The sequence below is a fragment of the Acomys russatus genome, chromosome 24 (genome assembly GCF_903995435.1).
Source record: "Acomys russatus chromosome 24, mAcoRus1.1, whole genome shotgun sequence".
NCBI classification, from domain to species: domain Eukaryota; kingdom Metazoa; phylum Chordata; class Mammalia; order Rodentia; family Muridae; genus Acomys; species Acomys russatus.
In genome coordinates, this window is record NC_067160.1 from 998,324 (window position 1) to 1,013,732 (window position 15,409).

Consider the following 15,409-nt stretch of genomic DNA (forward strand, 5'->3'; position numbering starts at 1 on the left):
TAATTTTATTTGGCTTCAAAAAAGCTAAATATGCTCCATTGCCATGGGGATGGTAGTGGATGAGTTTTGGTTATTCGATGGGTAATAGATGTTAGTCATTGTTTTAAAGGGGTTGGTTATGGGAATAATAAATAAAAGAGTAGATTATTAAATCTGCTTTTACTCCAAAGAACATTAATAAGCCAAAACATCTTACATTGGTATAGACCTTTGTATTGCCTTTTGCTACAATGTTCTAAAATATTGTACCTATGTAATTCTTAAAACTGCAATGTTAAGTTCTAGTCATTTTGACAGCTACTACTACAAACTATTTAGAATAAAAAAGAAATGTATATTAGTCAGACAATCAAACCCACAGTCATATTAGGTACTAGTTTAGTTAATTATAAATATATATTTCCTAGATTGGCTGATGGAAAATAGCTAAAAACAAACAGTTCAGGTAAGATAGATCGTTAGATGGTCTTGAAACACCTAAGAGACCTACAGAATATGGCATTTAAAGATTTAGTGCTTTTTTGAGAATAATACAGTCTGCTCCTGGTAGCATCTCATTCTACTTTTTAAAGAGCATCAAAAGCTTCTTCATATCTGGCCAGCCAGCCACCAGGTAAGAAAAATGTTCTTGTGTCAATTACAGAAAGAACACTGCCCAAAGAGTACAAACTGTATGCAGGAAAGTTGACTGCAGAACTTTACAAGGATAAGGTAGGCAAGTTTTTTATAATTCCTGCCTCACAGAAAAGTCTAAAATACTCTGGGCTAGGAGGCTGAAGATGATGCTCTAATGCTATCGACAAAATTTGAGGGGCTGTCCAGGCAGCTAAATATCTCTGCCATTTCTGTACTTTTGGAATCTGCTTGCCTGAACTTCCTACCTATTAGGTATTATTTATTCCTTTTTAAGTTTCTGGTGGGGTTGAAAACTAGATACTTATAATCTCACAGTTAAACTTGAATTGTTCAGGATGATAGAAATGGATAGATAGTAAAATACTTTATACAAATGTAAATCTTACCTAATAATTTTCATAATTGTTGTATTACACATGGTTTGTGATTATAAGAAAATGGGTCTTTTATTAGACTAAAAGGGGGAAATGTAAGCATAAGGTTATAGTGTAGTCTAATTCTGATTTCCTGTCTAAATGTTGTATAAATTCTACTACCCACCTGTCTCCCTTTTATGGAAATAATGCAGTTTACAGTGAACTGATGAGCAGGGGAGAGAATAGGGGTGGACTTCCTGCCTGCCAGGGATGGAGGAGAGGTTGCAGAGGAGCCAGCCATATGTCCAAGGAAGATCAGGAGCAAGGATCTGTTGCCAAGGAAAGCTACAAAGTGCAAGTATAGCTGAGATGTTTGCTGGTAATAAGACAAAATAACATAGATAGAAAAGAATAGACATAAACTGTTCAGATTGTGTTGTGAAGCTTAATTTTAAACAATTGTTAAAATCTCAATTATTTGTATGATAGCTGGGTTAAGAAATAAGCGAAGAGAAACACACACACAGTTTTATAAAAATAACTGCAACACATTTAGGCTTCACTATTGCTCCAGGTTGGTTCCCCCAGTGTCCTCCTTTCTGTTTTATAAAGGAGTAGTGTAGTGTCATTTTAATCATCAGCCCCTATGTTGGAAAGCATGTGGTATTGAACAAGAACCCAATTGGAAGTGACTTTTTATAATGCTACTTATCTGCTATTTTAGAAACTGGATGAGGCAGGATACTAAGAGAAGCAGGGCTCCAATGACCAGTATGGAGCCAAGGAGGGGAAGGAATCAAGCACTAGAGGATTTGAATACCATGGGGTAGTGGTGTTGGGAGCATAGTATGCCCACAGATCTCACTGGAGATCTTTGAGCATTTGCATATCATGTTCCACTAGCCCAGATTCGTTGACATAGAGCTGCATTTCCTCCCACAACACAATGCAAGCCCCTGTATGTTCAGCAGTCAGTAAAGCCAGGGCTCTCTAGTTTAGGAGCACAAGCCCCACTAGGGGGTCTTTGAAGGGAGTCAAGGAGACTGTCTGTAGCGGAATGCACTGTCTGGTCAAGATTTTCTTGGAAGTTGCTGCTCAGATGGTGTGCTTGGATGAGGGCTGTTCCAGTTGCTGCCTTTGCACCCAGCAATACAGTGAGACCTAGTCCAATGAGGAGAGGGATGAAGGTCTCTGTTTTCTTTTAGCCTCCTCCTAGATATAAAGCAAGATATTTAGGCTCACAGAGATAAACCTGAGGAACAATCATTATGGGGGTGCAGAATTTGAGAATCAGGTTTAATACAGAAGCCAGTAGTGTCATTACACAAAAGAAAAGCATGAGGCATATATTGCCTTCATGACAGTGACATTATGGGAACAGCTGCCAATAGCATCCAGGAGGGGGAAGTACAGAAGAAATGTTGAGAGGAGTTGAGGTGAGTGGTTAGGGAAAGGAGGCCAGCTATATATTGAATGTATTGTAGCTAGGAAAGTGTGGCTTGGAACTCCTTCCTTGTTCACTTCTCCTGTTGAGCAATGTTAACATGAGTAAAGATAGATTTGGAGGTAGGGACAAGCTGACATGGAACCTGTAGGTCAGCTATCGGGTATGTAGAAAAGCCATGAGGGTAGAGTTTACCCACGAATCTCATTTGCCGTCATTCAACCCTGGAATCACTGAGGGAAATCTGAAACTTAACTTTAAGGTTGGCAAGCATAATGACATCATGACCATTGGATCTAATTTGGCATCCCCAATGTCTGCAACTTCCATATAGAGAGACCTCCTAGAATCAGTCACCTGTGGTTGGGAAGGAAAGCAAAAGAAAGCGCTAGGAATAAGGAAGATGGAATCAGAGTGTTGAGGAATCTCAGTCCTGGTCTGGCATCATTCAAGTTGGCAGTCCTGGGTTCCTAGGATTTTTTTGTGTCTTTGGTAGTGCTTCCTATCAAAGAATCACCAGTGGTAGGTGTTGGGGTTAGAGAACAACAAGATGCTAGCAGAAAAATAAACAAACAAACAAAAAATACAGCCATAAGAATAGAGGCCAGCAAAGCCGAGGTCATGGGTATAATTTCTATTGGTGGTGGTGCCTCTTCTGCCTCCATGGTCTTCTTGCTCTGAAACATACAAACATACAAATTTGTATGGAATATAAGCTTACTTAATTCAGCAGTCCTTTCTTAGATCTAGTGTTTTTAGTAGCTGTGTTACCTGTCCTGTTGAAATTTAAAAATTTTTCAGATTAATAAAGCTACCTGCTTAAAGAGTAGCTAAGAAAGGAAATTCCATGCTAACCTATGTCACCTGTGTAAAATAAACTGGCTCAAATAAATTGCCTTACTTCTGTTACATCAACTAAAGACTTAATAAAAAAGTGCAAAACATATAGCCCAATTGTGGTTTTGCAATGTTAAAAAAAATTACCCTTTTAAAGAGTAAAAACATAGGGCATAGTCATAGTTTTAAAAGGTAAAACAACCAGAATACAATCGAGTTTTGGATCTAAGTGATCCATCTAGGTCTCCTGTAATTTCTTTTACATTTGAACCAATTGGATTTTAGCCTCAGATGATAATTTTCTTGGACTACTTAAGCTGAATTACTTTGTAAGATTTGAGATAAATTATTGAACTTTTGTGTGGTTATTTTGGTGTAGGCTTAGATTTTTCAAAACCTACTTTCTTTAGGGTTCTTAAACAATTATACCTCCCTTCTAACTCACTGACCAGATGTAGGGAAGAAAGAAGGTTAGTAGGAAAAAGGGATGGTGGACCTGTTTAAAAGTAGTTCCTTGGAATGATTCCACTCTTTGTTGTCAGAATATCAGCAGTCCAGTCCAACAGCAAACACCAAAAATTAACATGAACCAGTATTGTCAGCATGATCCAAGAGAAAGAACAAGGATCCACCGAATTGCCACAAGTCAGAAGAAGTGGCTGGAAACAGCAGGAATACCTACAAAACTTCTCTGGCACATTTTTCTCTATGTAGTGAAGACCATCAAAGGCCAGTGAAGACAACCGAAGGCCAATGAAGCTTTGCACAGTATAGAAATGCAAAACTGTCATCTCACTGCTTGTGGAGTTCTCTTTGTATTCTTTCTAAATATCATGTACTTTTTAACTTGTCTGTTTTCAGCAAAACACCACATGCCATCTCAAAAGACAGCTTCCAGAAAAACATCATATGACACAACTGAAAATTTAAAGGAACCAGAAACTTTCACTTCCTTCTGCTATTAGGTAAACCAAAAACAAACAAACAAAAATAACAACAAACAAAGCAAAACAGAAAAAAACCCAATCATTTTAACACAATATAAACAAAGAAACAAAAAATTAAGTTTAGGGCCAGCTACATGTTAGGGTTCAGGAATAGCCATACACTGACCACTGGAGCACCAGACTCAGATTGATGGAAGTTTATTTGAAAATTGAAAAAGAACTGACCAGTCTGTAAATCAGACTGTGACCCTGGTCTGTTTCTATGGCAGGCTTTTAAAAACTGTAAGAAGGTAACCAGGTAGCCAGGAGACCAGGTGGGAAGCAAGAGGGAGGGAAATATTACATCATTTTGGTTAGCTAAACACAAGAAGAATCAATTTTGTTCTGAGCACAATGTAGCCAGGTGGCTAAACAAAAATTTTTAAGCTGGTTGGCTGGGAGTTAGGGTTAGGGAGCTCTTGGGGGCTTTCCCGCTCTCTGGGGAGTAAGGAGCACAGCAGGACGTTGCAGCATTAACTCTAGTAGAACACCATTTATCTTTAACCCAAGCAGAACATGCAATTATCATCTATTGTTTTATTCTAAGCAGCAAGCATTGAACCTTCCTCCTTTCAGGCATGTAGGGCCTGAGAACTTGAACTTAATTTAGCCTTATGATCAAAATGGAGACTTAGAGTCAAAATGGCTTCTGATATATTAAGAGCTGGTGCTAACACAGGAAGGAGCCACAGTCATGCTAGGAACTGAAGTAGGTCTCAATGGAGAGGTTTTAGAGTTTAAGCAGGTTAAGCAACTTACAACATTACACTAGCGGTGGCAGCAAAACTTCACTCATCAATTTTGGAAGTCATGTTTTGCTGCTCTGGCCTTTTGCTGAAAAGCTGACAAGCAGCAGATATTAGCAGTCATATTAGGGGATTTGTACTGGTGGGCATGATGAATTGTTGATGAATGTTCCAGTGCCACCCACGCCTGGTCTGGAATATAGCCTGCATTGTCTTTAGATCCTCAATTCAGCTGTTGCCTTTTCCTTTTGTTTTCTTTGTCAGAGTGCCCAAGTCATGGCGGTGTGACCTAAAGAGCCCCAGAAGCCTATGCTTGCTAGGGAGACCCTGTCTTCTCTCCACAAACATGTGCCCTTTGACAGTGTGCCAGCACAGCCTGGCACATGGCAGCCACTTTAGCAGAAAAAGTGTAATTCTCTATTTTTTTTTAACTCTGGAAAATAGACTGAGAAAGGGAGAGGAGCCTGTGGGACTGGAAGTGGGCTCCTGTAAGGCAGAGGGCAGGCCAACTCTGTCTCAGGCTCAAACCAAAGCAGGTGTACCTGGTTGTGTTTCCTTGGTGGCTGAGCAATTCACTGTGCTCCTGTGGGAAAAACAAACCACCACCACCGCCACCACCACCACCAACAACAACAAAAAGCCCCAATATAAACCTTTGGAGGGATCCATTCCTGGCAGAGTGGATATTAATTGGAAGTACCTGGAATTCCAGACTCCTGGAGGAGTCTTAAGTAGAGGAAGTGGCAGAGTTAACCTGGGAATTAATTGGCCCACCCCTCCCCTACTTTGAGTAGCAGGAAGGAGGTCAATGGGTTACCCAGTGTTTCCTCCATTTTCTTGGTGGGGACCCTGAGTGCAGGTCTGCAAGTCAGGAAAAAAGAAGCAGGTCATGCCCTCTCCAATGTGGCAGAGGTAGATGGAGTGGGAAAAACTGGGAGGTGCCTCAGCAATCCGACTGCTCCTGCAATGGAGTCCTGCTGGGTACAAGACAAGTACACAAGAGGAACAGGGGCAGGAAGAACAAGATAAAAGATTTCTTCACAATAAGTGATGCTGCTCTTTCAGTTGGGCTGCCAGCAGCAGGCCAGGAAGCAGCGAGGAACTCAGGTCTGCAAAACCCAAAGCCAGGTGGCAATGAGTGACTGGGCTGACTTTGGCAAGTAGGTGGCATCTTTGGGAATAGTTGGTAATGGAGGGTTGGAGCTCCAAACCTGAGAGGCGTTGGCAAGAGCCCGGTGCGGTTCAGGCAGACAGAATGGCTGCTTCAAGAATACAGGCCACTTGCCCCTGCAGATAGGCACTGTAGTGAGAAGAGCTGTAGGAAAAAGGTTGCTTGTGATCCATGCTGACATGCCAGCACATGGCGGAAGCCTGCAGTGGCCAGCAGCATGTGGCTGCCTGACAGGCAGTCAAGCCCAGGGACCTGACAATGGGTGAAGAGAAATGTTTCTTTCCCCAGGATAATTTACAAGTCTCAGATAACCACAGATAAAACAGATGATGGTGGCATGTTTATTTAATGTGAAACTGGGAAGTATAAATATTGGGCAGTGGGAGGGGCTTTGAGGATGAATATGTGCCATTGGCTGGCACTAGGATCCTGGCAATGCTGTATTTGTATGAGGAAGGATAACAGGAAACAAGCAGTGTCATGTGCTCCTGAGGCAGGCAGGGAGAAAGCTTTGTTCTGTGCCTTCCATTCTCAGGATTACATTAAACTCTCAAGTTTGAGATTTCCAGGCTTTCTTTCTTTTTTTCTTTCTTTCTTTCTTTCTTTTTTTTTTTTTTTTTTTTTTTTTTTTTTTACTGCTGATAAAAGAATACATTTTTGTTTTGAAATCTATTTGTGTATTTGAAGAATCACAAAGAGCTTCTTCCAGGCTTAATATATCTATTTAAGAATATAATATCAAAGCTCAAAAATAAGGTAAAAGACATGACTTGTATGTATTGAGTTAGTTTGATGTGTTTTGTTTTGTTTTGTTTTGTTGGGTTTTTGAGACTGGGATTATTAGTTTAGCAGTTTTGGCTGTCCTGAAAATTGAGCTAGCTCGGGAGAACAGGCAGACCTCAAAATCACAAAAATCTGCCTACCTCTGCCTCCCAAGTGCTGGGATTAAAGGTGTGTACCCCTACCCTCAGGACTATTTTGATGTTTTTTATGAACAAGTCAGACATTTAGACAATTCTAAAGATTTTAAGAAATATTTTATATTTAATATACTACTACTAAAGAACACATAATATTCTTAAGATAAGCATTACTTTCTATTAGGATTACATTCTATTACACAATGCCTTATTTACTAGTAGGTTTCTGCATTTACTAAGAGGGTTCTTCAAATTGAATAATATTCTTTCCTAGCTTAGAATGTCACCAATGTTCATTGCTTAAAAATCTCTAATAGTGTTTGTTTGTTTGTTTGTTTCTGAGGCAAGATCTCATTTTACATGCTAGGTTTCCAGGAATACACAGTCATCCTCCTGACTCTTGCTTCCTCTTGTCCATAGCTGAGGCTACAGGGTTAAGACACTACCCTTTGTTAGATGTAACAAGAATAAATTAATAATAAAAAATTAAAAAAAATGTTAGGCCCAAACTAGTACCACCTTTTTTGGAAATCTATCTGGCGCTATCTCAGAAAACTGGAAATAGGGCTTCCTAAAGACCCAGCTATTCCACTGCTTGGAATATACCCAGAAGATGCTCCAGCACACAACAAGGACATATGCTCAACCATGTTCATAGCAGCCTTATTTATAATAGCCAGAATATGGAAACAGCCTCAGTAGAAGAATGGATAAAAAAACTGTGGTACATTTACACTATGGAATACTACTCAGCTATTAAAAACAAGGAATTCCTGAAAAAAAAAAAAAAAGACACTACCCTTTGCTAGATTTCAGTATAATTCATATTAGATGTTATTTTGTAAATATATATATATATATTCATTTATATGTGTGTGATTAAGAGTTTCTACTCTCTCTATATGTATGTATATATATACATATATGAGCACACACATACATGTATAAAGTGAAACACACTTCTAATTTCCTCTTAAAAATTTCTTCTTAAGGTGATTTAAGAACAGACTTGAAGTCAGGAAATGGCACATGCCTTTAATTCCAGCACACAGGGAGGCAGTCAGGAGGATCTCTGCGATTTGAGGCCAGACTGGTCTACAAATTGAATCTAGAAAAGCCAGTGTTATACAGAGAAACCATGTCTTGAAAAAAATGTGGAAATGGCCACAAAATTCTCCATAAGCAGACACATGCTAGATACATTAAAGCAACTAAATAAGTGGCTGTGCTTTTACTTTATGTAATTTTGTCATGTAATGAAGTTAAGACAAAAATGTACTTTGTCAAGTGAAGGGCCCAGAGCATCTCCATGCTACCCTGCCCAGCACCTTTTACCCTAGACTTTCCTCAGTTACAGAAAAACACAACGAAAGTAAATGCCATACTTGCATCAGACCATTAAGTGGAGATAAAACAGCTGCTTTGATGAACTAGCCTTGAGCTCACACTCTGTCCCTGCTACAGAAAGCAACCATGGCCTTACTCAAGGACAGACCGATCAATTTAAAGAGCCACTAAACTCTTTCCTAATCATATCCTAACACCTGCTCATTTTTTTTTTTTTTTTTCTTTAAAAGAAGCCTGCTGTCACCTCCAGGGTTGTTGTTTCAGCTTCCTAGTTTGACTGTGCTAGAAGTGCTCTCCTGGAGTGAATAAAGTTGCTTACTGGTTACTTTTCATATCAGTGGTCCTGTACTCATTTTTTTTTTTTTTTTTTTTTTTTTTTTTTGCATGACCACAGACCCAATATTTTGTGACCTTCCCTGGGATTCTGCAATTTGTGGAGAAGAGACATCACTCCCCCCCCCCCCCCCCCCCACACACACACACACAGACACATACACAGAAGGCTCTGACAACTTTGTTTTTTGGTCCTGACAGATCAGTATGTTTTTCTGGTTTTGTTTTCTGAGTTTTCAACAAACAGGGACTTGATGGAAACGCTATTGGTCTCAGAGTCAGAAGGGTCAAAGGGACCCCTGGACTCTTCCTCTGGACAAGGACTGAGGAGTCATTTGAACTTATACTCATTCTTAAGGTTCAAGATGTTGTCTTCAGCCATCCTGGTCACCCGGACCATATCCCCTGTATTGTGGCCTGGCATTACCTTCTGGTTGACTCCTTTTCCTCGTTAAAGACTCTTATTCTTCCTCCAGGAAACAGGACTACAGTTCTTTCTGTTTAACCAAAGGAACCAAGAAGGAAAACTAGCTGATAAACCACCTCAGTGGTGTTATCTCCATCATCAGATCCTGAAATAGAGCATCTTCCCTATCCCTACCAGCCCCAGTCTTGGAGGCAGCTGAGATCTGCTGCCCCTTTTGACTCACCAGAACCCTCCACTCGTTCCCCTCCCCCACTCTGTCACAGAGACATTCTTATTCCCCGTTTTATTCTTGCTGTTCTCCTTATAGGCCTAGACTGCTTCATACTCAATCGTGGAGGCCCCAGACTGTGCCTGCTATTCCCATTCCTTTCTGTGCCACTGGTCCTCCTGACTTGGATGGTAACCTCCCTCTTGCTTAATTTCCCTTCACTACCACCTACCTATATATTTGGAAGCTCCAAACTCCCTCCTTCACTGAGAAGCCCCCAAGCTCTCATTGATCTTCTTGCCGCTATTCTGTTTACCCATTGGTCTACTTGATATAATTGTCAACAGCTCCTTCAGATTCTTTTCACTACTGAGGAGAATGGCAGGATCTAGTGGGAATGATGGAAACTGGTCCTGGGATGAGATGGTCTCCCCATCATCAATGAAACCTTCTCGACCTTCCAATCAGATGGTGGATGGAACTACAACACTGCTGAAGGGGAGAAGAAGCTAAAGACCTATTAACATGTTCTTATTGGGGGGTATCTTCAGGCAGCCACTAGACTGCCCACAAATTTGTTTTAGGTAAGTTTGGTAGTGCAGGAAAGGACTGAGTTACCAGGTACATTTCTTGATGGATACTCACTGCACCTACACTCTATTGGACCCAAAAGCACCTGGAATCAGATGGCAGTCAACATGGCTTTTGACAACCAAGCAGCCCCAGACATTAAAAGGAAACTCCAAAGGCTCAATGTATTTAAAGGTAAAAAAAAAAAAAAAATCCTATCTGAATTAGTGGCCATAGCCACAAACGTTTACAATAACAATGAAGCACTTGAGGATAAACAAACCTGAGGTTTAGCCAAAGTGCTGCTAGCCACAGACAGAGATAAAGGGTCTTCAGAATTCAGAAACTTTCAATTAACATGATTGGCCAATGAATGAGGAAATAATGAATGCCCAGAATGCCTCCCTTCATGAACGACCAATGTGCATAATGTAAAGAAATGGGCCATAAGAAAGGGAATGCCTTCAAAGTAAGAAAAAACAAGGGAAACCTAAAAAAGATCAAAACATCTTTGAATTAGGAGGCCTGGATGACTGGCGGAGACTGTGTTTGAAGACCCTCCTTGAGCCTTGGATACCCTACAAGTGAAGGGGCAATCAGTTAATTTCTAGGTGGATACTGGGACCCGCCATTTGGTACTCAGTACTCAAATACTTGTTAGAGTTCCTATGAAAAAAGGAAACCTGGATTCTGAGGGCCACCTGAATGGCTTTGTATCCTTGGACCACCAAATGGAGTACAGACTTAGAGACCAAGAAGGTGTCTCACTTCTTCATGGTAATAATCCCCAATTGCCGCTACCCCCTTCTGGGAAGGTCCTTGTTAAACAAAATGAAAGCTCAAATCCACTTCACTGGGAAGGATAGATGGTCACCCCATGAGCCTAAGTCTGTGTCCTGAACCTAGATTTAGAAGACAAGTATAGGCTTTTTCCCCTAAAACCAGCCCTGGGGGACTCTCCCCTGTTCACAAAATTAAAAGAGACTATTCTAAGCATATGGTTAGAAACTAACCCACCTGGACTAGCCACCAAACAGCCTCCAGTTTTTGGTTTCCTTTGAGGCCAAGTCTCTTCCCATTTGGGTCAAGAAATATTCAATGACCCCAGAGGCGCAAAAGGATATTGGAAGGCACATGAATCTACTGAGGGAACATGGAATGCTGTCCCATGTTAATAACCTTGGAATACTCCTTTTCTGCCTGTTAAAAAGCCAGAAACTAATGACTATTTTCTGGTACCGGACTCCAGGGAATTTAACAAACAGGCTAAAGACATATGCCTGACTCTCCCTAACCCTTATACTCACAAGTCTACATATCCTGGACCTCATAGATACCTTCTTTAGTTTCTTTAAACTAATAAGTCCTTTAGAATTTTTGTTAATTTGCTTATTTTCTGTTTGTAGCTTTGTATCCTGATTAGATTTTTTTTCCCCAGAAATTATATGTTCTTCTTCTTTTGACCATACTTTCATTCATTATAAAACTCAGGAATTGGAATGTCTTAAGGGAGCCATTAAGTGCTTGAGAGTTTCTTAAATCCCCAGAGAAACATAGAGAAACTTAGTAATGAGCACATTACAATCTTTGGATCAGAAGTTTACTCCAGAGATGATTTGTTTTTAATTAAGGCAAATATATAATAACAAAATGTATTATCTCAATATGTCTTCTGACATGAGGTTAATATTCTCACTCATATTTTCATTGCAAGGGCTGTGTGCCTTTTATTCTTCTATATGTAATGATAAATTTCACCTTTATTCTTGCTACCTGTCATTCCTGTCATTTGCTGATTTTGTGCATCATTTAAAATGTAAGAAATATTCGTATTGTGTTTTATTTATAGATCAATATAGGTTGAATTATAGAGCAGGCATCCAAGCAATTGGAGGTCGTAGAGTTCCTAAATGAGGTGAAATGTGTATTTTTTCTTTTATTAATAAGCTAAATCTCTTATTTGATAATTACATGTATAGTTTTTATGATTAACTTATTGGCTTAGTAATTAAGAAAATTTGTTCAAATTTCAATCTGATAAAATTGTCAACAAATAGAGAGAAAATAAGTTTAAAAATTCCCATTTATCCTCTTGTATAGAGTTCTGTCTTTTTCTCTACCTAAATATTACTGTCATTCAAATATCACTACAAACTAGATGTGATTAATTTCTTTTTTTTTTTTTTTTAACTGCTCTACCAATAGATTCATTTTATGAGTTTTACATGGCGCAATTAAGTCCAGTGTGTCCCTTCATTCTGGGAAGGATTGATGAGAGATTCATGGCTGATTTCCATGACACTGTTACAAAGTATGTTATGCTTACCCTGCTTAAGGAACAAGTACCATGTGTACTTAATGCTGTTTCGACAATGTTTTAAATAAGCAAGATAAAATCAATAACAAATCAATTAAATGTCAAAATATTTGACTTAATTTTAAGGCAATTTAAGGAAGTCACCCTGTATCCCACTGTGGACAAGCATGTGGAAGATTATTTAGAATGAGTCAGAACGGCAAAGCCATTTCATCCTCAAATTCTATGTGATACTTAAAATAAGAATCTGAATCAGTCCAGCTAAGAGAGTGCAGACAGCTTCTTATAACACACAGCTAATGCGTACTTTATGTTTCTTTGGATTTTTAATGTAAATGTAAGAGAAAGTTAAAGGTTTCAGAGGAAGCACTGTGCGGGCAGACACTGGATTGGACACTGTAGCAAAGACAATTTGTGAAAAATCATGGGGATATATTAGCGTGTGCTACTTTAAGGGCTAAAACTGAAGCTAATTGACACATGATAGCAAGTATAAGTTAATTATTTCTATTGAATACAAATAGGAGTTTTGAGTAGTTTCACAAACTTTACATTTCACACCAAATAGCTTTTAACAGCATGCCTTGAAATTAGAAATCTCAAACTGTCTAAAAATTATTACAGACGTATTTGATCCTAACTACTGGAATTTTGTAACTGTTAAACACACACACATGCGTGCATGCCATACCCTATACACACTCAAACACTTAAGTACAGCATTTAGGTGGCTCAGAAGTACAAGCCTTAAATATAATGCACAAAACACTTGCTTCAATCACCAAAAAAAAAAATAATAATGATGAACTCACACTTATATCCCTAGGTAGAATAGGTACTGACTTTGATATCCTAAACAGTATGTAGTCAAAGTACAGTATTATGTACATGTCTGCATATATATGCATGCATACATGCCATGTGCGCATGTGTGTGTATATGTGTGTGTGTACAAGGTTTTGAGCATGTAATTCATATGCTAATCCACTAACGTGCATCATGATGTAAACTTCTTGAGGGCAATCATATTTTATGAATTGTGTGTCTTCAGATGCTTCACACAGTGTGCTTTAACTTGACCAAAATATATAAAGGAGTGCCTCAGTGAGAGACATAGAAAAGTTTCCACCATTGATTCGTATGATTTTATAAACTGGAATTTTCTTTTGTTTATGAGAATGAAATTCAGTTTAGATTTGTGTATCATAAATATTATACTTAAAAAATAATATTTACCTAACAATTTAGCATATTTTTTACTCATTGAACATAATATAAAAATAAAAGAAAAAGTGATTTTCAAAAATATAGACTTAAATTTGTATGTTTATAAGCAGGAGAATCATGATGGGGAAATTTATAATTCTCTAGTAACTGATATCCTACCACTGATGTAAATTTATCTGATTTTCCTCTTATTAACAGATACCAGCATATATAATTACATGGCAAATGTCAACTTCACATTTGTTACTGAGTTTATCCTTTTGGGACTGACAGATCGTGATGAACTTAAAGTGTCTCTCTTCATATTGTTCCTTTTGATTTATGTCATTTCCTTGGTGGGGAATCTGGGAATGTTCGTTCTGATCCACATAACTCCCAAACTCCACACACCTATGTACCACTTCCTGCGCTCTCTGTCATTTGTCGATGCCTGTTACTCATCAGTATTTGCACCCACATTGCTGCTGAACTTCTTTGTTGAAAAACAGACCATCTCATTCTCAGCATGCATCCTGCAGTATTTTTTGTTTGCATCACTGCTTACCACAGAGGGCTTTCTCCTGGCTGCAATGGCTTTTGACCGCTATGTTGCCATTGTAAACCCTCTAACATACACAGTGGCTATGACAAAATTGCTCTGTGTTCTACTAGTGTTGGGTTCATGCTTAGGAGGTACTATCACTTCACTGACACATACAATTGGCTTAATGAAGCTGTCCTTCTGTGGGCCTAATGTCATCAGCCACTTCTTCTGTGACCTTCCTCCCTTGTTGAAGCTCTCCTGTTCTGACACCTCCATGAATGAACTGCTGCTTTTGATCTTCTCTGGAGTCATAGCCATGACTACACTTTTGACTGTGGTGCTTTCTTACATCTTCATTGTTGCTGCTATCCTGAGGATCCGCTCCGCAGCAGGCAGACGCAAAGCCTTCTCCACCTGTGCCTCCCACCTGACAGCTGTTACTTTATTTTATGGCTCTATCAGTTTCAGTTACATCCAGCCGAGCTCTCAGTACTCCTTAGAACAAGAGAAGGTGGTGTCTGTGTTTTACACCCTGGTGATTCCCATGCTGAACCCACTGATTTACAGTTTAAGGAACAAGGAAGTAAAGGGTGCTGTGAAGAGGGTTATAGAGACAAAACATTCCCTGCATTAAATTAAGACCATGTGTTTCTGAGAAAAGGACATGAGACACTGATTCATATAATAATGCTTTTGATGATCAAATAAAACTTCAACCTACTGGGACTGTGGTGTTTGTTTAGTTTGAGTACTTGGATTAATAGTGATTTTTAAAAAGCATCAAAGAACAAGGCATGATTACCAACACTGTATGGCATTTTCCACCTAAATTCTAGACCAAGACCTAAGGAAATTATTGAAACAATTTATAACATTTTTATTACCTTATGTGAGAGGTGTTCTGAGGAGGACAGACAAATGAAAATGAAACTGAGGAGTGTTAACCGGCCATGTGGCACACATAGGATAGAATACACACCTAATAAAAACTGTGAGCTATTCAGTGAGTCAGCCACAGCTTAGCCTAAGCATTTATTTATAAGTAACAAATTCTCAGAGTTATTTTGGTAGTTGGGGTATGTGTGGAAAACTCATGGTTACATATGGAGAGACTTACACATTCTTATACACCAATAAGGTCACATACAATTCACAAAATGAAAGCACCACTTAGATTGGTCCTCCTTTTTATCAGAATAATTGTATAAACTATTTTCCAAAACAAAAATATCTGTAACCTGCATATTCATCAAATGGACAAGCATATGTTTTCTTCCTGCGGTGAACACATCTGATAGAATAGATTTACTTTAGGCCCATTTTCAGACATTTCTGTACTGAATCAGAAAAAAATTCTACAA

The 15,409-nt window shown here is 39.0% G+C and overlaps 1 protein-coding gene across 1 annotated transcript; it reads left to right on the forward strand.

Annotated features, from left to right (window-relative positions):
- Positions 1-13,743: 13,743 nt before the first annotated feature.
- Positions 13,744-14,682, forward strand: LOC127207423 (olfactory receptor 1052-like). Its single transcript, XM_051166839.1, has one exon. The coding sequence runs from the start codon at positions 13,744-13,746 to the stop codon at positions 14,680-14,682; it is 939 nt and encodes a 312-aa protein (XP_051022796.1).
- Positions 14,683-15,409: the final 727 nt, after the last annotated feature.